The 23739-nt window shown below is 35.6% G+C and overlaps 1 protein-coding gene across 1 annotated transcript in view; it reads right to left on the bottom strand.

Annotated features, from left to right (window-relative positions):
• The window catches only part of KIF13B (kinesin family member 13B), a 249415-nt gene that overhangs the window by 219842 nt on the left and 5834 nt on the right, over positions 1–23739 (bottom strand). The window contains exon 2 of the mRNA XM_051975736.1: positions 10422–10515. Coding sequence (XP_051831696.1) covers positions 10422–10515 — 94 coding nt within the window. The remainder of the gene's footprint in view (positions 1–10421; positions 10516–23739) is intronic.

The following is a 23739-nucleotide window of genomic DNA, read 5'->3' as shown; positions in this document are numbered from 1 at the left end:
CATTTAAAAAGAAGTTGAACTTGCAAACATTTAAATTACATATATATTTTTCAGTAACATCTAATGTTACTTTCATGTTTTTCTTAGTTAATATATTCAGGGTTAAAAAAAAAAAAAGGCAAAAGGGTAACTTAACTGTTGCTGTGCTATACAACACATCTCAATAGAGCAGAAATACCTTTCACAAAAAGGGCTTGTTTACTAATTATCAACTGAAACCTACTAGCATCTGTCAAGCATGAACAAAACCAATCTTTGTTTCTGGGATGATTTACTGGTTAATTTTGTCCCAGAAAAATGGGAAACTGGAAAAAAATCATCTCAATAAAAACTTAATCATATACTTTTAAGTGAATCCTTCCCCTCAAAATACCGCACATGTACACACGGGCGCGCACACATAGAGCATCCGGGAGGATGAGCCCCCTCCTCCCCCAAGTCCATGATGAATATTTCTCATTAAATTTTGGTTTACAGAAATCCATCTCAACAGCTAAAGATATAATGATTCAATTCAACAATCAATTATTAAAATGCTTTCTATGTGTAAGGCACTGTGCTGGGTGGTAGGAGATACATAAATAAAAACAGTCTGTCAAGGAGACCATGGCTGGGAACTAGACATTTTCACTGATCCCCATGGCCTCTCAAACTTCTCTCCAAAAAAGAAATTATGCACTAAAGATAAAAAAAAAAAAAGTTCTAGACATCCAGAACTGAAAAGAAGGTTAAAAAAACAACAAACCAAAAAGCCAGGAACTAATGTGTACTGACCCTGAGCTCACTTAAGTACTACTCCACCAAAAACTAATGAAACTTAGTAACTGCTTGTATTTTTCATATACACTGTAACGACTGCGAATTTAAAATCAGCTGGAGTCAGGAATTCAGGTTAAGGGAAAAATCTTCAATATTTATTGAAGTGAAGAGGTGAATAAAGATTGCGATAGCAATATAGGCAAGAAAGATTGGTATAGCAATATAGGCAGCTGCGACGGGAAGCCAGCTAACAGAGAACGATCTGAGCTGAGCAAACCGTCGCAATAGCAATCCCAAAAGTCTCTCCTTCCCCTTCCTTTTCCACTCCCCTGCCTCCACCCACCAAAATCATCATTTCCTATACAACACATCAGGACTTGCACAAAGAGTGGGCAGGGGCCATTCTTTCTCCAAGCTTATATATTAATAGAGTATGGTCCAATTACTACTTAGCCTCATGTGCTTGGGATCTCAGTGCATCAACTCAAGCCTCAGCCCATTACAATACACAAACATTTTCCCCAAACAAAACCAACCACAGACTAAATAAAATGGAAAAAACAAAACCTATTAAACAATTAAGATAATGTTCTAGCAAATGATTTTGCATTCAATTCTATCTTTTCATTGCTTGTCAGTTAATTTTTAAAAAAAGAGAATGAACTTGAACAAAAAGCATCAAAGTTGTCTCCAAAATTTATCATTAGTTTTACTACTATTTGAATATGTTCTTTAAGAGTAAGAGCCATCTCACTTTTACTCTTTTATTTCTATAATTTAGCACAATTATTGACATGAGTCTACTTTTATTAAATGCTTCATTATCTGATGTTATCTGGCTTTCGATTGTTAAAGTCAGTGAGTATCCAATTTGGTTTTTTAGTTAGTTTGTTGTGCCTCTCTTTATACCTTTGTGTCTGTATACAGTGCTATATGGAAAGTATCCACAAAGATGCATGATAAATGCTTAGTTAGGGGACAGTTCTCCCGCTTCTCTCTGTGGTTGTATATAGTGGTTATGCCTTCTTTTTGAGACTACCCTTAATTTATGCTGCCTATCTCGTTTGCACATAGTACATATACACATAATTGAATTTACATACACACTATTCCTCTCCTAATCCATTCTCACTGGATTTTGCTTATATCAACCTTATCACTAAAGGTGTTTTCATATTGTCTCCTCCAGTCCACTATGAGCATCTTGAAAGTAGATACTGTTGTTTTGAAGTTTTCAACTTTTTGTATCCCCAGAATTTAGCATAGTACCCAGCACATATTAGACATTTAATAAACTTTTGCTACAATAACCTGTTATTGCCTTGTATTTCTCTTTTCAAGATTAGATAATTTTTGGAAATTAGTATGGCAGAAACTAGGCATTGACCCACACTTAACACCGTACACCAAGATAAGGTCAAAATGGGTTCATGACCTAGGCATAAAGAATGAAGTTATAAATAAATTGGAAGAGTATAGGATAGTTTACCTCTCAGACCTGTGAAAGAGGAAGGAATTTATGACCAAAGAAGAACTAGAGATCACTATTGACCACAAAATAGAAAATTTTGATTATATCAAATTGAAAAGTTTTTGTATAAACAAAACTAATGCAGACAAGATTAGAAGAGAAACAATAAACTGGGAAAACATTTTTACAGTCAAAGGTTCTGATAAAGGCCTCATCTCCAAAATATATAGAGAATTGACTCTAATTATTAAAAAAGCCATTCTCCAATTGATAAATGGTCAAAGGATATGAACAGACAATTCTCAGACGAAGAAATTAAAACTATAGCCATATGAAAATATGCTCCAAATCATTATTAATCAGAGAAATGCAAATTAAGACAACTCTGAGATCCCACTACACACCTGTCAGAATGGCTAGAGTGACAGGGAAAGATAATGCGGAATGTTGGAGAGGATGAGGGAAACAGGGACACTGATACATTGTTGGTGGAACTGTGAACACATCCAGCCATTCTGGAGAGCAATTTGGAACAATGCTCAAAAAGTTATCAAGCTGTGCATACCCTTTGATCCAGCAGTATTTCTACTGGGCTTATACCCCAAAGAGATACTAAAGATGGGAAAGAGACCTGTATGTGCACGAATGTTTGTGGCAGCCCTGTTTGTAGTGACTAAAAACTGGAAAATGAATGGATGCCCATCAATTGGAGAATGGTTGAGTAAATTGTGGTATATGAACATTATGGAATATTACTGTTCAGTAAGAAATGACCAGCAGGATGAATACAGAGAGGACTGGCGAGACTTACATGAACTGATGCTAAGTGAAATGAGAGAACCAGGAGATCATTATATACCTCAACAACGATACTGTTTGAGGATGTATTTTGATGGAAGTGGATTTCTTCGACAAAGAGATCTAACTTAGTTTCAATTGATCAAAGATGGACAGAAGCAGCTACACCCAAAGAAAGGACACTGGGAAATGAATATAAACTGCTGGCATTTTTGTTTTTCTTCCCGGGTTATTTATACCTTCTGAATCCAATTCTCCCTGTGCAACAAGAGAACTGTTCGGTTCTGCACACATATATTGTATTTAGGATATACTGTAACCTATTTAACATGTACAGGATTGCTTGTAGTCTGAGGGAAGGGGTAAAGGGAGGGAAGGGAAAAATCGGAGCAGAAGAGAGTGCAAGGGATAATGTTATAAAAAATTACCCTGGCATGGGTTCTGACAATAAAAAGTTATTAAAAAAAAAAAAAAAGAACTGAAAAAAAAAAAGATTAGATAATTTATCTACTTGTTTTGTCAAAAGTATTTCATGTTTCAGTACCTGCCAATTCAATTCATTAACGTTTTCTGCTTTACTGTCATATAATTATAACTTATTTCTACTCCATTTCTATAATCTCCTTTTCTTTTTTATTGTTATTTTTGTAATTCGGTTTACCTCTTTAAAAAAAAAAAATTGATAGTAGTTTCTCAGTTTGATGAGCTTTAAAAAAAATAAACTGTTTTAATACAAGATAATTATTTTGTTGGCAATTGTGTTTATTTATCTTCAAGTATCACATGTTCTTTTGTGCTTCTTTACTTTTTTTTATTTTCTCCTTGTGTTCATCTCCCTGTTCTCTTTTTCTCTTTTGTTTTTTCATATTTTTTCTTTTTTTCCCCCTCATAGTATTTTGTTTTTCCAAATACATGTAAAGGTTCGTTTTTGTAAAATTTTGTTACTAACATCCTTTGTTAATCTACTTATTTAGGGATGTTTCTAGCTACAATAGGTGTTAGCTAAATATATTATACATTTTGTTAAACTGTATCGATGTTCTTTATCCTCCAATATAATTCAGCACCTCTATAATGTGCCTTAATGAGCTCATTATTTAATAAATCTTTAAAATTTCTATAAGTTTGTATCTTTAGCATATCATTTTCCATGTTAACCATAATTTTTGTTACATTATCATCTCTATGTATATGTAGTATTTAAGATTTCTGCCTTCATTCCTTTGAATATGATCAATTTTTATAAAGTTTTCACAATTATTTGATATGTAAGTTTTTTAATATTCTCATTCAGATCTCTCAATATCAACTCTAGCTTTTTCAACATTCTGTTCCAAATTAACTTTTTTATTAGGCTTTGTCCAATTCTAGGAAAGAATAATTAAAGTCTCTTACTATTAATATGCAATGACTTTCCATTTAATTGTTTCAATTAACTATTATCAACTTTCTTTTTAGTACCTGATACTTAAGTATTTAATAAATGATTGTCGACTTAATAAATGCTAGTTGATTAGCTTCATATATTTTGTTATCATGCCATTTGCAGCAAATATACATAAGACTGAAATTGTTTTACTCACTACACTGAAAAAGAGAAATAGCTCTAAAATCAGAAACCATTGAACTGAATCCTGATTCTAACACTATTTCTAATCTTTGACTCTCTGAGCCTTAATTTTCTGATTTACAAAATGAAAAGTTATAATATGATTGTCAATGGACCTTTTATTTCTAAATCTATGATTTTTTAACCATGTTTATTTCTTTAATGTTCTGTAATTCTGCTTCTATTCTGTCTTGAAATCATGGCTATTATTCCTGATTTTCAGTAGGAGGTACAGATATGAATGGAGTCAGCAAGAATATATAAAACTTCATTTTAGTTTCTTTTTTTTCCCTCCCTCTCTTTCTCTATCCCTTCCCCTACTCAGCAAGTAATCCAGTATGTTATGTTAAACATGTGCGATTCTTCCATACATATTTCCATAATCACCACATCGCACAAGAAAAAAATCAGATCAAAAAGGAAAAAAAAGAGAAAGACAACAAAATGCAAACAAACAACAAGCAAGTAAACAACAAAATGAAAATATTTATGTACGATCCACACTTGGTTCCCACAGTCCTCTCTCTGGGTATAAATGATTCTCTCTCAATCCAATATCATTGAAACTGGCCTGAATCACCTCATTGTTAAAAACAGCCATGTCTATCAGAATTGATCATCTTATAATCTTGTTGTTGTATACAATGATCTCCTGGTCCTGCTCACTTCACTTAGTATCAGTTCATGTAAGTCTCTCCAGGCCTCTCTAAAATCATCCTATTGATCGTTTCTTACACAATAATTTTCCATAACATTCATGTACCATAACTTATTTAGCCATTCTCCAATTGATGGGCATCCACTCATTTTCCAGTTTCTTGTCACAACAAAGAGGGCTGCCACAAACATTTTTGCACATATGGTTCCCTTTCCCCTCCTTTATGATCTCTTTTGAGATACAGGACCAGTAGAGACACTACTGGATCAAAGGATATGCACAATCTGATAGATCTTTGGAGATTGGAACCTTTTTTCATTTGTATCACTAAAAGCTTCTAATGGTATTGTTCTGTGATTTTGTTTTGTTAATTATCTTGGTCATGTCTACTATTTTTTTTTTTTTAATCAGGACCCTTCTCTTCTCCATATGGGTTTGTTAAAAATCTCCAAAGATTTTTTTCAGATAATTGACTCTTATTTACATCTTTTCTCTTTTTTCACTGGTCTGAATTTAATCTTCCTCAGATGCCAAATCCTTCTTTCTCTTGCTGAACTTAGTTTCCAAAGGCAAATCAGATTTGAAACAAGTCTTTCCAGAGGGATTAGATGGTATGAGATATATGTAGATATAGATATAGATATATTTATATATATATTTGTGGAAAGAGAGAAAGATGAGGGAAGAAGGGAAGGAAAGGAGGAGGAAGGGAGGGAGGGGAGAGAAGAAGAAGAGAGACAGAAAGATACACAGAGAGAGAGAGACAGAGAAAGAGAGAGGATAGATAATTTTTTTTTCGTCGATTAGTCATGTTCAACTTTTTGTGATCTTATCTGGAGTTTTCTAAGCAAAAAAACTAGGGTGGTTTGCCATTTCCTTCTCAAATTAATTTCATAAAAGAGGAACTGAGGCAAACAAGGCTAAGTGACTTGCCCAGGATCTTGCCCTGTGACCTTGCCACTGACTTGCCCAGCTGTATGAATAGCTATTAAGATTCTGAGGCCGGATTTGAACTATCTCGCTATCCCTAATTTCATTTAGGCCTTTTAAAAAATATACCTTGGCTCGAGAAAGAATCTCCATGTCTGGTACCTTCTTCTGCCAGGTGATCTTCAGAATCTTCCTAAGACAATCCAATGGAAGTAATTCCATTTCCTAGCATGGCGCTGGTAGACTGTACTGTTTCACAGACATAACAGTCAGATCGGCACAACAGCTGTGTAGACCTTCAATTTGGTAAGCAGTCTAATGCTTACACTTTCTTTTGGAGTCTCCCAACACTGAGCCAGCTCTGGGAATTCATAAGTTAACCTCATGACCCATGTGGCCACCCCTCCAAAGTATACAGCATTCAAAATGTCTCCATTTGCTGTCCTCGATGTCTCCACAACAGATGGAGAGTCTTTGTTTGCTCTGTGTTAACCAACAGGCCATAACTGCCATAAGCAGCTGAGAAGCGCTCCATCCCTTGTGGCATCCTGCCTCAGAGGCTGCACTGAGCACACAATCATCTGGGAACAAAGTCACGTACCGTCTCTTCCTCCACTTTAATCTTGGCTTGGAACCCTTTCGAGTTAAATAACTTAACATCAGTGAGGTAGCTGGTCTCAATGCCATTTTGATCCTCTTTGAAGGGATATGACATTGCTAAAAACGAGCAAGCACAGAGCCCTGCTTCTCTGCATTGGGGACTGGGAAAGTCCAAAAGCATTGTCCATTATCCAGAACTTGTGGAAACATGGGATTATGACACTGACATACAGTACCGATGAATTTCTCCAGCAGCCACATTTTTGCTGTGATTTGCCAAGCCCTCACAATTAACTCACAACTAACAAGGGCCCTGGTCAGATCAATGAACAATGAGTACAGATCTCTGTCATGCTCCTGGAATTTCTCCTGGAGAAATCATACAGCAAACACCATATTAACCATTCTGCAGCCCTTTCTGCAGCCACACTGGTTTGAGTAGATGATCATGTTCCAATTGAAGGATCAATCTCTGGAAAGAATCTTACTAAAAGGGACCCCACTGGCACAGGACAATCTATTTTCCTTTCCAAAACCTGCTCCTGGACAGCAAATCTTTTGGGAGCTACCTAGTAAGACTTCTCTCCATGAGCAGACTGACTGGACAATTACTGGTAGACTGTTACAGGAAACAGAGAGATAGTTAATAAACAGCATTTATTACCTACTATGTGCCAAGTACTGTGCAAAGGCTGCACATGCATATGAACTCAAAAAATGGGGTCCTGGGTCAAAGAGCTCTCATTCAAATGGAAGACAACATTCAAGAAATTATGTACATATAAGAATATACAATGTACTAAGTCTGTATCCCCAAGAGATCATATAAAAGAAGGAAAAAGACCCATACATGCAAATATGTTTGTGAAACTAGAAACTGAGTGGATGCCCACCTTTTGGGGAATGGCTAAATAAGTTATGGTATATAATTGTAATGGAATATTATTGTTCTATAAGAAATTATATTTGTGTATATGTATATATACATATGTATGTATGGTTAATCTAGGCCCCAAACCTTAAATTCATCTTTGATAATCCAGGTAATAGCAAAGTTCTATTAATATCTCCCATTAATTCCTTAAAGGTTTCAAATCAAATCAACCATATTCATTGAATACTCACCATGTGCAAGCCATTCTGCTTGTTCCTTCCTTTCCCTTCCCTCAGCTCTAGTCCATCCTATCAACAACCTTGCCAAAAAAACTGTGATAGTAACTTCTGAACTGGTCTCTCAAACCTTCAATTGGCTTAAACATTGCAATTAGAACAGATACATCTTCAATTCAATTTGGCCAACATTTAAGCACCTATTACTCTGTCCACAACATTATAGTAGGCATTGGGGAAGATACAAAATTTAGAGACGACTCAGTGTGTGTTCTCCTATAGCTATAGTGTCACCATGTAATTCTGAATGCATATGGCAGCATATTTTTTCACTTTATTTTTCTTGCCCCCCCCACTTTTATTATAACACTGCTAATATGTAAATGTTTTGCATACTTCACATGTAAATAGATATTATATTGCTAGTTTTCCAATGAGTAGGAGTGAAGTGGAGAGAGGGAGAGAATTTAAAACTCAATGAATGTTAAAAAATAAAAACCAAAAAAAATTTATCACTACCACCACTATCATCAAGAAACTCATTCACTGGATACCCATCAACTGGAGAATGGTTGAGTAAATTGTGGTATATGAACATTATGGAATATTATTGTTCTGTAAGGAACGACCAGCAGGATGAATACAGAGAGGACTGGCGAAACTTACATGAACTGATGCTAAGTGAAATGAGCAGAACCAGGAGATCATTATATACCTCAACAATGATACTGTTTGAGGATGTATTCTGATGGAAGTGGATCTCTTCGATAAAGAGAGCTAATTCAGTTTCAATTGATCAAGGATGGACAGAAGCAGCTACACCCAAAGAAAGAACACTGGGAAATGAATATAAATTGCTTGCATTTTTGTTTTTCTTCCCGGGTTATTTATACCTTCTGAATCCAATTCTCCCTGTGTAGCAAGAGAACTGTTCGGTTCTGCACACATATATTGTATCTAGGATATACTGCAACATATCTAACATGTAAAGGACTGCTTGCCATCTGGGGAAGGGGGTGGAGGAAGGGAGGGGGAAAATCGGAACAGAAGTGAATGCAAGGGATAATGCTGTAAAAAATTACCCTGGCATGGGTTCTGTCAATAAAAAGTTATTTAAAAAAAAAAAAAGAAAGAAACTCATTCACATAATTCTATAGTGCAGTCTGCTTACCATCTACATATATTTAAATGTTTAGGTAGATATAAATAAAATTTCATTTGATCTTGGATTTGCCTGTTACAAAATCTTCACCAGCTCCCTTGCAAAAGGCAGCTTAGATTCCTTTAAAGGACATTCCAAGGTGCTATACAATTTGGCCACAACCTACCAATACAATCTTATCTTTTGCTATTACAAACACAAATTTGCTTATCTCTAACACAAACCAGCCTAGTCAGGTCTATCTCAAGATTGTCCAAATACAGCACACTTTCTGGGCATTTCCCCACCCCTCAATCACTACCTTTGGTTCTGGCTCTCTCCACAAATAATCAAAACACAAAGTTAACTATGTTCTCAGCCTTACTGGGGGGCGGGGGGAGGGGGGGAGGGGAGGAGAGGCGATGTAACTCAAGAAATGTAATCAACAGCTTCTACTCTAGATAAGCTTGCAATCTACTGAAGACACAAGACACAGCTAACAACATAAGTGCCCACAAGGACAAAGTTGTTGCAGGAGTCCCAAAAAGCCTGAAGTAGGAGAGAGGTTTCAGAAGGATGAGCAAACACTGGCCAAGCAAAGCAGTAGGCATATTTTGAGTGAGAGGCACAAAGTGCACTGCTGCCCCTTTAGACATTCCCTGACCTTTGGGCCTTCTTGCAAGCCTGGCCTTTTTCAGGATGCCTCCTTCCCAGTGACTCCAGCTTCATGGTTCACTCCCTTCTCTGAACTCTTACTGCACTTTACTGTCTGTACCACTTATCTCTCCAAGAAGACTATTAGCTTCCTCCAGGACAGAGGTGGAAAACACAGTTCGCCCGAGTGGAGCTTGAAACAGATTAAAAAGTAATTTGGGAGGCCTTGTTTCTATTTGAGTTTGACACCACTGCTCTAGGACAAGGTCATTTTAGTCAATCATGTTTCAGTTGCATGTGATTCTTCAGGACCTCATTTGGGGTTTTCTTGACAAAGATCTCAAAGTTGGCCATTTCCTTCTCCAGATCATTTAACAGATGAGCAAACTGAGGCAAATAGGGATAAGGACTTGCCCAAGGTCACAAAGCTAGGAAGTGTCTGAGGCCGGATTTGATCTCAGGAAGATGAGTCCTCCTGAGTCCAGGACCCGCACACTATCAACTGCACCACCTTTCATCTAATAACTTTGGTACCAACACATGGCTTAGCATCATAACATACTATGCATTAACATAATAACACAGGTCCAGGAGGCATTCAATACCTACTTGTTGAATTTAGCCTTCACAGGTGATGTCAGGTCTCAAACCAAACATAAAAATGGAACTACTCTGATTTTGTTTATCTTACCTGACATCTCCTTTGGAAAGATTAGTATTTGCAGGGTAAAGAATAACTTTATTTGCATCTACATCCACCACACATTTGGTATGCAGGTCAAATTCTGTAGGAAAAAAACAACAGGAAAAACATGTTTATTTTAAACATTTATCATTGCTGACTCATTTTTCAGTTGTATCAGACTCTCTGTAACCCCATTTGGGGTTTTCTTGGCAAAGATATTGTACTGGTCTTCAACAACAATACTATATGATGATCAATTCTGATGGGCGTGGCCCTCTTCAACAATGAGATGAACCAAATCAATTCTAAGGGAGCAGTAATGAACTGAACCAGCTACACCCAGGGAAAGAACTCTGGGAGATGACTATGAACTACTACATAGAATTCCCAATTCCTTTATTTTTGTCCTCCTGCATTTTTTATTTCCTTCACAGGTTAATTGTACACTATTTCAGAGTCTGATTCTTTTTGTACAACAAACAACTGTATGGTCATATATACATATATTGTATTTAACTTGTACTTTAATGTATTTAACAACTGCCATCTGGGGGAGGAGTTGGGGGGAAGGAGGGGAAAAACTGAAACAGAAATTTGGTAAATTGAAAAAAAAAAAAAGATATTGTACCAGTTTGCCATTTCCTTCTCCATTTCATTTTACAGATGAGATCGCTGAAGCAAACAGGCTCTAGGTTTCTAGTCAGTTTCTGAGGACAGATTTGAACTCAAGAAGACAAATAAATCTTTCTGAATTCAGGCTCAGTGCTCTTAATACTAAATATTTTTAACTAAAAATCTTTAAGTTCCTAAAAATTTTTCTTGAAAAATCTGTTATCTATATCAAATTCACCAAAATGAAAAACAACTCCTGGAATGGAGAAGCAATTTTTTAAATAGAAGGAAATAAAATCAATCTTAAAACCAGCTTGGACAAAAGATGATAGACTATATCTTAATTTGTATGGGAATTAGTCCTACTGTACTAAGATTTTAAAAGTTAATTTTTGTCTTATAATGCCCATTAACAGGGTTTTTTTTTTAATGTTTTTTAATTTTATATTAGTTTCCCATATCCCAAGTCCCACATCTAAAAAGTATAGATTTTTTTCTAACTTACTTAATGCCTTTCCTCCTGCCAAGGTCAATTCTTAAATTTGCAACTTTGATCCCATACCCCGTCTTCCCTCCACATTTTACCCATCCTCTCTTTTTAATCAGTCTCTCAATAACACCTTGTCCCTTCCTGTCATCTACAGAGGCACTCAAGTCTTCTTATTCTTGGGAGAAAAAATATAGTCTTCCAGTAGATCTTACCAGGCTTGCTTTCAATCAATTGCTTTTCTCTTCTTTTCAGCTAAAATTCTTTTTGCCCCCTCACATTTTAACAGTTTTTTTTTTTTTCCAAAGACATGCAAAGATAGTTTTCAACATTCTCACCTCTAGGAAACCTTGTGTCCCAAATTTTTCTTCCTTCTCCTTCCAAAGACAGCAAGTAATCCAATATAAGTTAAACATGTGCAATTCTTCTAAACATATTTCCATATTTGTACTTCAGCTAAAATTTTTGATCCTTGAAAAAACCATCTTTTGGCTTTTGGCTGTCTCCATTTCATCTATGCTCTTTTCTAAAATCTTTGCAATCTAGTATTCAACTATCTAGTATTGAACTGTCATTCAAATGAAAATGGGTTCTTAAAAGATACTGATCTCTTAATTGCCAAACCTAAGGATTTTATCTAAACTTTCTTCTTCCTCAATCTCTCCACAGTTTTTGAAACTATTGAACACTCCCTCTCTCACTTCCTTCTCTCACTCTATTCTTTCAGTGCCTGACTTTTCTTAAATTTCCTTTACTGGATTTTCATCCATATCAAAAAACTAATTGAGTTTGGTCTCTAAGACTTTGTCCTGGGTTTTTCTCATACTATTTCAATTGGTGATTTTTGAAACTCCTTATGTTTAATATGTCTGCTGAACATTCAGTTTAAGAAGTCTGAAAAGCATCCAGAGATACAGGGCTTGACTTCAGCAGAGAATGTGGGACAAAACGAGCAGAGTTGAGAATCAACAGCATGAAGAGGATTTAAATCCACTAGAGCTGAAAAGATGAAGATCCAGTAAAAAAGAATGAGGAGAGATCAAGTGAATAGGAACAGAAGTAGAAGGTGATAGCCCAAAAACTTAGAGAAGAAAGTTATCAAAAAGAAGGTGATCAACAGTGTTATAGATTACAGAAAAGTCCAGAAAAATTAAGACTGGATTTGGCAATTAAAAGATCACGGTGATTTTGGAGAAGAGCAACTAGATGAGACAGTAGATAGAAAGCCAGGTCTGAAGATAGGAAGATTCATCTCTCTGAGTTCATATCTAGTCTCAGATAGTAGCTGTGTGATTCTGGGTAACTCACCTAATCTCATTTGCCTCAGTTTCCTCATCTGTAAAATGAGCCAAGTATCTTTGCCAAGAAAACCCCAGATGGGGTCACAAAGAGTCAGGCATGATTGAAATAATAACAAAAAACTTTGAAAAGGGCAGTTTTAATGGAGTAATGAGATGAGAAACTACACTGTAAGGAAGGGGAGAAAAAGTGAAGGTACCTAATGTAAATGACTTTCCCAAGGAATTGAGCCACAAAGGACAAAAGAGATACAGGATGTTAGCAGGTAAGGAAGGATCAAATGAGAGTTTTTTAAGGAGGAGAGAGCCATGGACATGTTTGTAGGCAGTGAGGGAGAAGCTGGTAGACATAGAAAGATTAATAATAAATGATCATAGAAAGTAATACAGAAAGCCAATAACTATATATAATCCAGAGTTCACTGTAATTATGTTAGTGACTGTGGATTACTCATTGGGATTCAAACCACATGCTAAATATCCGGGACTCAGTTACCTGAAAGAGATGAATCTAAGCAGCGAAACTTGTGTATGTACTAAAGTATTGTGTAACCTGACTTATGTAAAGAAATACATTCCTAAGAGACTGAATAAATCAAATCCTGTATTCTTATGTTACACCACAATGCTTTTTGAAAGAAATCCTAATTTGGCCCTTCACTTATGGTCCATCTTGGACAGCTGCAGTCCTAATGGGTCTCTCAGCATCCAGCCTCTATCCTTCTCAAACCATCTTTCGCACAGCTGCCAAATTGATACATGTATCTGAACATACTTCTTCTCTACTTCTCTACTTAGAAAGCGTCATTATTACCTCTAGAAGAACACACAACTCAGTATGAGCATTTAAAAAACTTCACAATCTAATTCTAATTTGTCTTTGCAGGATGATTACACAGTACTCCCCTAATGCATTATAAATTCTAACTATTTGCCACTTACTCCTTATATATAACATTCCATATACTACCTCCACATCCATTCACCATTCTGTTCCTCATGTCTTTCTCACTTTCACGGCTTGGAGTTTCTCATTCAATTTGAGACAGCTCAAATGCTAATAACTTCTACAAGTCTTTCTTGATTTCTCTCTATTAATGCCCATCATCCAAAAACTTTGTATTTATTGAGTATATATTTTAAATTTATTAGTGTATATACTGCATCCTTTTCCTTTCCCCTTTCCCATTTAATCTTCTTGAGGACAGAGACTTATTTTTGTCATTGAATCTCTAGCCCCTAGAGCAGTACCAAAATTATAGTAAGCACATAATAAATGCTTGTTGAATTGAATTGGACCCTCATAAAAATATTTTTATAATTTAAATAATGACCTAATAATTTATTTCATAAAATTCAAAACTATATAATAAAGTCAGTCTTTGAAACACTGATACCCAACTTAAAAATATCCCTTACATACAAAATGTCATTACAGGAGCCACCTCTTGTCACCATTACTCCGCAAGAGAAAGATTCCCATCCTCCCATCCTAAGTCCAAATGATGGACTGTGTTTAAGGGGCTAACCTAGGATTCCTTTCAAAAACATTATTGTGAAATATGTCAATGAGAAACAGCCCAATGGGAGAGGTATTAATTTTTCACTTACTTGAATTAAAGCACAAAAGAGCAGAGAAGGGCAGAGAATAATCTCTCGTTTTTCGGTAGCTAGAAGTGGAGATGGCACTAAAGACTGCCTGCTAGAGAACCATGGACAGAAATACCACAAGGTTTTGGGAAATTTTCAAGCCCGATCACCTTCTTTTACAATGAGAAAGCTAAGGCCAAGAAACATTAAGTTACTTGGTCCAAACCAAACCAGTAGTAAGAGGCAGAGTGGAGATCCAAAAGCGTGTCTTCTCCCTCCAGTGACATGTGTCTTCAACTCTAGATATGACATGAGACCCTGGACACAAATTCTGGTGTCTGCTGCTTCCTGCTGCCCCATCAGTAAACCTATCTAGGCTAACACTTGCCTCACCTGTCCAAGTGAGGGAAATTAATCTAAACATCATTTCCAGTTTTAAATCGATGATCCCACAAACAAATTTGAAATATTCTATTCCATTTTAGGCAATGCATTTTCAGAATGTGTTATGGAGGTGTCTCCCACAAGAAAATAGAAGCTCCTAAGGGAAGAGGCTGTTTCACTTCTAACACAATATCTGTTTCATTTCCAACACAATAACATAAAGGTACTTAAACAACACTTGACCCACTGGGGAAGGGCATTGATAATCTGAAGCAAAAATGGTGAAGAGACTAGAGAGCATGCTGGAAAGTTGAACCTAGAAAAAGAAAAGATGAGGTGGAGAGGACATGATTTCTTTAAGTATCTGTAGGGCTGTCACATGGAAAAAGGATTAGATTTGTTCTGCACGGTCTCAGAAAGCAGTACTAGGAACAATAGGTGGAAATTGCAGGAAAGCAGATTAGGTCTCAAAGTGAAGAAAAGTTTCCTACCAATTAAAGCTATCCAAAAGTAGGATGGGCTGCCACAGAAGGTAATAAGTTCGCTAAATATCTTCCAGTAAGGTTACTTCTTCCATTACACAGATATGAATTAAATCAGATGGGCCTGTAAGACCCCTTTTAACTCTGAGATTCCAAGGTTCTCATATATAGTACCAAATAATATTTTTATTAGCTGTCTGAATGAAATTAAGTTACTGACAAAAGGCTAACTAGAACAAAAACCACTTTTTTCCATTACCCAGAAAACACAAGTAGTAAATTAATGTATGTTGTTAAGTGTAAATGTTAAGTGGAAGTGAAAAATTGTATCCAATCCTTCCAATGAATCTCTGTGTGATTTTGATAAATCTTATTTTTAAAATGAAAACACCCCCCCCAAAAAAAAGAAACCATTAAAATTTTAAAACATCGGATTTCTCTTATAAAATAGTATCCATTAAAATACAAGTGGCATGTAAATAGCAGTTTCTCCACATTTGAACATACAAAAAATAAGTTGAGAATGACTTAAAGATTATATATGAGATCCACTGAATACTAAAAAATGGGTGCTATCTTAATTAAGGTAAAAGAATGAGAGTGAATTGGCTAGAACCAGTGATTCTAAAAAGAGTGCTAGACTTTGAACCCAGATAAACCTTTGACCCAGTTTGAATTACATTTGCAACACTTACTAAAATCTGACAAGGATAGTGAAATAATTTAATCTCTTTAAGTCCTAGTTTCTTCACTTGTAAAATGGGAATAATAATACCTTTAGTAATTACTTGGGGATCAGAGGAAGTTGTGAAGATCAAAGGAGATAATATACATAAAACTCATTTTAAAAACTTAAAGCACAGTCAGGTTTTATCATTATTATTAATAATTAGTGATGATTATTATTAATAATACTACTAGATCCCAAGCATTTACCAAATGATTGAGGTTCTTTTCTAGAACTAATTCCTTGAGGTAAAGATGAAAACTTCAACAGCTGATAATCTAGCATGCCCAACCAACAAATGAGTCATCATTTAACAGTGAATAATCATTTTAAACAAGACTTACTGCTATGTACACATCAGTTATTGCTTTCTCCCCAATGACATCATAATAAAATTTGGGCTGGTCCTGGGGATACTCCCTACATACAGGCTATTCCAAAAGTCTTACTGCTGTTTTAAGCTTCAGTAACTTAGACTTTTGGAATGCCCTATATAACATGTATCACAAGGAAGAATCTCTTTGGATTATCAAATTTTCATTCAGCTTTCTTAGTTTTTTCAGAAAATCAAGGAATTATTGTTTTCAAATTATATCTAAAATCTATAAACTTTTATTTAAGTTTTCCTTTATTTACATACTATATATCCTCTTGGGAATGAATCTCCCTCTATTGCTCAGGAACAGAAGCATGACATTCAAACAATTCCAAACATAATTAATGCTTCCAACACTTTATAACAATTACAATTTATCAGTTTTGTATTCCATTTCCTTAAGGACATCTTAGATAGACTAAAAGCTGGCAACGTTAGGCAAAATGGAAGGAGTAGATTTTTTTGTTGTGTAATTCACAGGATAGGTGAAGGAATTTTTAGAATTGGGCAAATAACCTCCAGCTTAATCTATTCTGAAGACTGCAACTAAACAGTTTACTAGATTTTCTTGAAAGAAGGGAACAGCCTATTTGAGAAGTCCTAGAGATTTCTTCATTAATATTTCTCTCACTGGTGCATATTATGAAAAATCAACAGTCCAAAATAATCACTAATTGTCAGATCTATCATTCAACAAATATATACTAATGTATGAAGGACAAAGACTTTAATGGAGCTTATTCTACAAAGGGGATAAACATATGCAAATAGTGATAATAAACAATATTATATTAATAAGCAACAAAATTATATTTAAGATTATTCTGACAGAAGAAAGAGGGGAAAATGCAAGAAGTGTTGCAGGGGTTTAGGGTTAAAGATAAGAAATCTGAGAATTTTCTCCACAGAAGAAATGGTAGAAACTATAGGAATGAATGAAAATGCCAAGAGCCAAGGATCAAAGCCAAAACAGCAGGGAACACCCAGCTCAAGGGATTAATAAAAAGATGGAAAAAGAACCAGAAAAGTAGATCAAAAAGAAGCCTTAGTTAAGGAGAATGTAGTGCCTCTGGAGCAGATGACCTTAACCTGAAGAATATAAACTTACTTTTTTAAAAAACATTTTGATGATAGTATAATAAAAATTGTGTTCCTTTGTAACCTTATGTATTTCATTTTATGCGATTAAAAAAACGATTCTTGGGATCTAGCTCATGAGACTGCCAAAAGAATTCTTGCTCTAGACTAACGTCTCTCAAACTTTTTGGTCTCAGGATCTGGTACTCTCTTAAAAATTAGTGAAGACCTCAAAAAACTTTTATGTGTGTTATATTCTAGTTCTCCCTCTCCTAGCGCCCTAGGCTCACAACCTAGGTCTCATCCTAATTCTTCACTATCTCTTTCCCCACCACCACCCCCCATGTACAATCTGTGCCAAAGCCTGTCAACCTTTGCAACATTTTTCATAATACACCTCCTTCTCTCGGACACTGCCACCATTCTGGTATGGACCTTTATTATCTCACATGGGACTACTGCAATAGCCTGCTAGTCGGTCCCCAAACACTCCATTCTATTCTCTATTCCAAAGTCCCTCCCCACTTCAATCAATTCTTCATTCGCCACCAAAGTGATTTTGCTAAAGTGGACAGATGACCATGCAATCCCCTCCCCACATCTCAATAAATCTGTGGCTCCCTATCAGCTCCCAAGAGTAAATATAAGATCTATTCTTTGGAGCTCAAAGCCTTTACTAACCTACTCCTTTTTCCTACCTCTTCATTGTACATCTACTTTATACTCTCCCACATATTTCTTGATCTCATGATATTGTCCTCCTTGCTGCACTATGAACAAGACGTTTCATCTCTAGGATCCAGACATTTTCCCTAGCTATTCTCCATACCTGGAATGTCTTCCCTCCTCATCTCTGCTTTCTGGCAGAGATTCCCAGCTAAAATCTTGGAAATCATTGATTTGAGGGACAGAATCTAAATCTTTAGTCTTAAAAAACCAAAGGTCTATAACAGTTTCTTCAGACTAAAAGATCTGGATACCATTAATGATTTCATAAATGATTCAGTGGATAGCTTATAGTAAGTTAATTAATTATCCTTTCAAACTCAGTTTTTCCAATTATAAAATGGGTTCAGGCATGCATATTCAATATTCTTCAAAGAAATTTCATAAGACAAAGAAGAAGCAGTCGGCCCTCTTCCAGAGAAGTTTCTATATAAATCAAAGTATATTATTTTCTAATCAAAGTAATTACACATTAGTTTAGCAGCAGCTAATAAGAAGACTTAAGATTGTCATGCTTTTGTGGATTAATTACAATAAAGAGAATAGTATAATCCAATTAAAACATATTATGTTCTTTGCATGATAATAGGAAAAATGTCAAGAGATGATTTAATAATTAGGTCACTATTTCTATAAAATGCAATAGCAAACTTTTTTCTTTACTATAAAGTTAAAAATGTTCTTAAAACAAATGAAAATTTGTGTGAAACTTCCAATGAAAAGACATATAATTATGCAAAAAAGAAAAAATCTTTACTACAATGAATAAAATTAGGCAGACATAAACTAAAAAATGAAAATTTTCTCATACAGGACTACCTTTAAATGATAACATACACAAGATGTAACTATAAAATAACCATATTTAGCTAACATGCCCTGATTTAACCAAAAAAGCAAATCATGAACTCCAATGCTTCTGTTACTCAAAATATTTTTAAATTCATTTTCAGAACTGTATTTAAAGCCAATTTATTACATACACACACACACACACACACACACACACACACACACACACACACACACACACCTGCAAACACATAAAAATCAGTTCCAGTGTTTTATAATCACACATTTTCTTCATCAAAAATTGGCAATAACAACCTCAAAAATTCAACATTTTAAAAATAAACTTGGTTCTCAATCTCTTCTCTTTTCAAAACTCAATTCTATGCTCAAAGAATAAAATTTGCCACCATAAAGGATTCAAAAGAATCTACTACAGGGGCAGAAGGCAATCCCAGAAGAGGAATTCCAACAAGGCTTTGGACAATAGTAGTATCACTAAAAGTGCATAATCTCACAAAAATACCTACTCTATAAAAGACAGCTCTGAATGTAGAGCTTGCTTAAGGTCACAAAGGTAATAAGTGATGGTAGACAATCATCTAAGTTCTCTAAATTTGCTTCCATCTATAATATGAGGAGGTTGGTCTAAATGACCTCTCAGCTAAATTTTAGCCTTCAAGGTCCTTCATGATAAGATCCCAATTACTTATTTCTTTTTCTCCCTCAACTCCCAACAAACTCATCTTTCCAATCAGACCCTCATCTTTAATGTACAAACCACACATGGCTGACCATATCTTACAGTCCCCAAAAGTGATCTTGAGTCATATTATATCCCTTTCAACTCTTGTTGTGATGGTTCTTGTTTGTCCTTTGTTCTCAGAGGACCACAACATCAAGGAGATGGTGCCATGACATGCAAGGGAATGCCTCCCAAGGGAGGGCTGGGCAAGGGCTCCCTGCCTCTCTTTGTCCTCTGGAGCCATCTGGGTCCAGTGGCCACATATAGATCAGATTAACTGGAGATGGCCCTGGATGCAGTGGGGGACCTTGGCCTTTGTAAGCTAAGGTCTTCTATAGGTCTCAGCTTGATAGAAGCCAAACCCATTCAGTGGTTAAGATCAGGTAGCAATTGAGACAACCTCCTCTTTCATCTACTCAAAAATAAATAAATAAATAAAGTAAAATGGCCTCTTTGAAGGACAAACAGCAAATTCTGTAAGTAAAGCTGGCCTACAAACTGGGATTGGTCAATTAGAAGATGCCTTCCTTCTTTCCTTGTCTGCTTTCCTTCCCTCCTTCTGTCCACAGTGTATCATAATGTCCTTACATGCAGATGCTCTGAAAATCAATTTTTCCCTTTTCTACTGGATCTCTGAACTTTCCCAAGATATCTTGGGGGTTCACTGGCTAAATTTCTTTCTTAAGGACCATGTCTCAAATCAAAATCAATCTGATTCTCATTGGCCATCAATAGGTCCTAGGCCAAGTCTCATTTGGTTATTGTTTGGGTCCTACTTGACTCAGATTGAATGTAAATAGCAATCATTTCTGCTTTGACCACAATTTATTTATTATCTGGATACATAAATATGGATGGATGGATGGATATATATGTATTTATGGATATATATGGATGATGTGAATTCTCAACTATGACTAAAATGTCCTTGAAGACAGATATCATGACTTAAGCTTTTTTTTTTAAATCTCATACAGCACTTACCACAGGGATACAGAAATCAATGTAGTAACTTCAAAATTATTTGTCAAACTAAATGTATTTTTAATCATATTATTTTCCTGGGAATCTTCAGTTGGTTAAGTCAGATAGGTGAAATATGTCTGACAAAAGAATTATCTTGATAGGATAAAAAATAGGAGTGCAAGCCCCCTTATTTCTAGGACAATAGGACTCAACCTATACCAAAGAACAAATACCAAGAATGTGCTCCCATTACACCACATCCTAGTAAGGTCAGCTAAATAAGCTATGGGTCCATACTCCAAAATGTTGGTTCATACCCTTCCTATACTAATGTCCCCCTACATACTCATCATTTTAACACTAAGCCTCTTTATCGGCACATGCCTCACCTTATTCAGCACTCACTGATTCACAGTTTGGATAGGCTTAGAAATCAACACACTAGCAATCATCAGCACTCAGTATTGAGAAGCTTAAGAATAGAGTTTAAGAATCTTTAAAAAGTTTTCTATCAACATACTGTACTGTTAAATGACACCAAACTTTCTCAAGAATGTATGATTCTGGTAATTGGATAACCTGATAAAAGTATATGGATGGGTAAATGCTAAATTCATTACCACTAGTGGAAAAACAAGTAAAAACATACATCCTAATGCTGGCAACAAGCATGTCTGTATCAGTAGTATTCCTATATTGCAAACTCCTAAAGTTAGAAAACATAAATGATAAATTCAAATGAATATTAGCTCAATCTAAAAGAATTTTATTTATAAAAGAAAAAGGAGGGAGAGGCCTTTCAATCTATTTATATAAATCCAAACCAAAATTAAGCTGACAGTGAGAACAAAAGATTGTTGTGGTAGATGTGTGTCTCATTCACCATCAGAATATCAAATAGATGCAAGCAAACAGTTCTCTTCTGTACTAAAAAACACGGAGAGAAATTTATGTCAACTGTCATCCATAGTCCTGACAGCCGACATAATAATAATTATTTTTTAAATGATTATTGTTCCTAATTTAAGAACAGACTCTGAATATGTACTATAGGAAAAAAAAATACCTGTCATAAAGACATGTTTTCATCACCTTCCTGCCTTCAAGAAGCCACTCTCTATATGAAGAGAACACATATCAAGTCTTCCTTCAAAGGCATTGCTGCTAATACACTCTCTCCTCCTTTCTGAATCCCTTCCTGCTAGGTTCTCACATTTTCAAGTCAATGCCAAATGTTCCAAATAGTTCTTTTTCACATGTGCTACTTAAACACATAATTCCCTTTTTTCGATTTTTCTACCCCCTATATTATAATCTGTGCTACACCTAATTTTAAATAATTAATTTGGGCCTCAAAGTTGCCCACAACTCCCAATCCTTGTCCCTTTTATTTCATACTTTCACCTGAGTTGTAAGGGCTTTTAGAGGTTAATGAATCCTCTGCTACCTAACATGTACAAATGGTCAGTCCACTTGAATATAGTCACTAATAAGGAAACCCTTACCTTGCTCCACTCTGGACAGCACTGGTTGCCACCAATTTTTTCTGTATACTTGATCAAAACCTGCCTCTCCATAAATGCCTCTCATTGTGCTAGTTCTACTTTCAGGGGCCCAAAAGGACCAGACTAATCCCTCCAGAAGACTGCAGGGAGCTCATGCTCATAGAAGGCAGAAATCATATCCTTCTAAGTCTTCTCTCTGAGCTAAGCATCCCTCCTTCCTTCAAGCAACCCTAAAATGGCATGTCCCCAATTCCCTTCACTAACCTGGCTGTATGCTGTTCTAAGCTGTGGCACCCAGGCAAATATGTACTCCAGGCTAAAGGAATGGCCAAGTAACTATAATGCACACTTTACAAATATTATCTATCTCATCAGGTGCTCACAACCACCCTGGAAGGTAGATGACATTTTACAGTAGCAGAAACGAAGCCTAAGGTTATACAACTAGTAAGCATTTGGGGCTAGATTTAAACTGTGACCTTCCTGACTCCTGACCTAGCATTAACTGCCTCAGAAGAACTATTAACTCCTTTTACTGGATCAGAAAAACAGAATAGGTTTTTATTAACATGATCTAAGATTAAAATTTCTATTTTAACTGCCATGTCACATTTTTTGCTCATATTAAGCTTGTAATCTAAAATACCTAAACAGACTGCTGTCTAGCCAAGACTACCTCCCCTATTTTGTACTTGTGCAGTGAATTTTTAAAAACCAAAGCTTTATATTTCTCTATTTGTCCAATATAATTTTATTTTATTATCTCATGTTCAGGAACCTCCAAGAGCTTTCTAATGCCTATACAGATAGCTCATTTCACTGTGGTAAGGGGAAAGAATTCAAGCACACCATTGAAAAAAAGCTTATAAGTACCTTTAATTTACAATTAATCCATTTATGCTGAAAATAACTTTTACATTTGAATACTTATAAATAAATTATGAAATTTTTTATTTAATCATCAAAAAACATTTCCCTCCTGCTGCTTTCTGGATTCATATATGAAGCTATGAAAACTGTTCATGGGAACACCCTTGTCTAGAATTCAAGACAGACTCCAATCTAACTTTTCAACCTTATCTCCTGCTCAACAAAGTAAAATCTTTCTGTTATCAGCAAGCTAATATACTCACAGCACCACCCCCAAAAGAGTTTGCTCATTCCTGTACCTTCACCTTCTGTTCTTCTTCTAGAAAGTTTACCAATGTTTACCAATCAGTCGTCCCCACAAAAAATTGTCCCAAACATATTTTTAAATTTAATCTGCATTAATATTTTCTTTATCACTTAATTAACAAAATAAATCAAGCACAATTATAACCGCCAATTTCCAAGGAATAAATGACCACAATGAAAGTTTAACAATAGGCTTCTTGCTATGAGTAGGCTCCAGCACATAGGCTGTACCTATCCAAATGGCCCTTCCTTCTAGTTCTCTGCCTAATTCACTCTTTCCTATGAAGCCTTTTTAAACAACTCAACCCGGAGTAATCCTTCGTTGCTGCTGTTGTACTCTTTGGGACTTCATGGACAGCAGCTGCCAATGTTGTCCAAGGAGTG

Source organism: Antechinus flavipes, chromosome 2 (genome assembly GCF_016432865.1).
Source record: "Antechinus flavipes isolate AdamAnt ecotype Samford, QLD, Australia chromosome 2, AdamAnt_v2, whole genome shotgun sequence".
Taxonomy (NCBI): Eukaryota; Metazoa; Chordata; class Mammalia; order Dasyuromorphia; family Dasyuridae; genus Antechinus; species Antechinus flavipes.
This window is presented reverse-complemented; position numbering and strand designations above follow the sequence as displayed.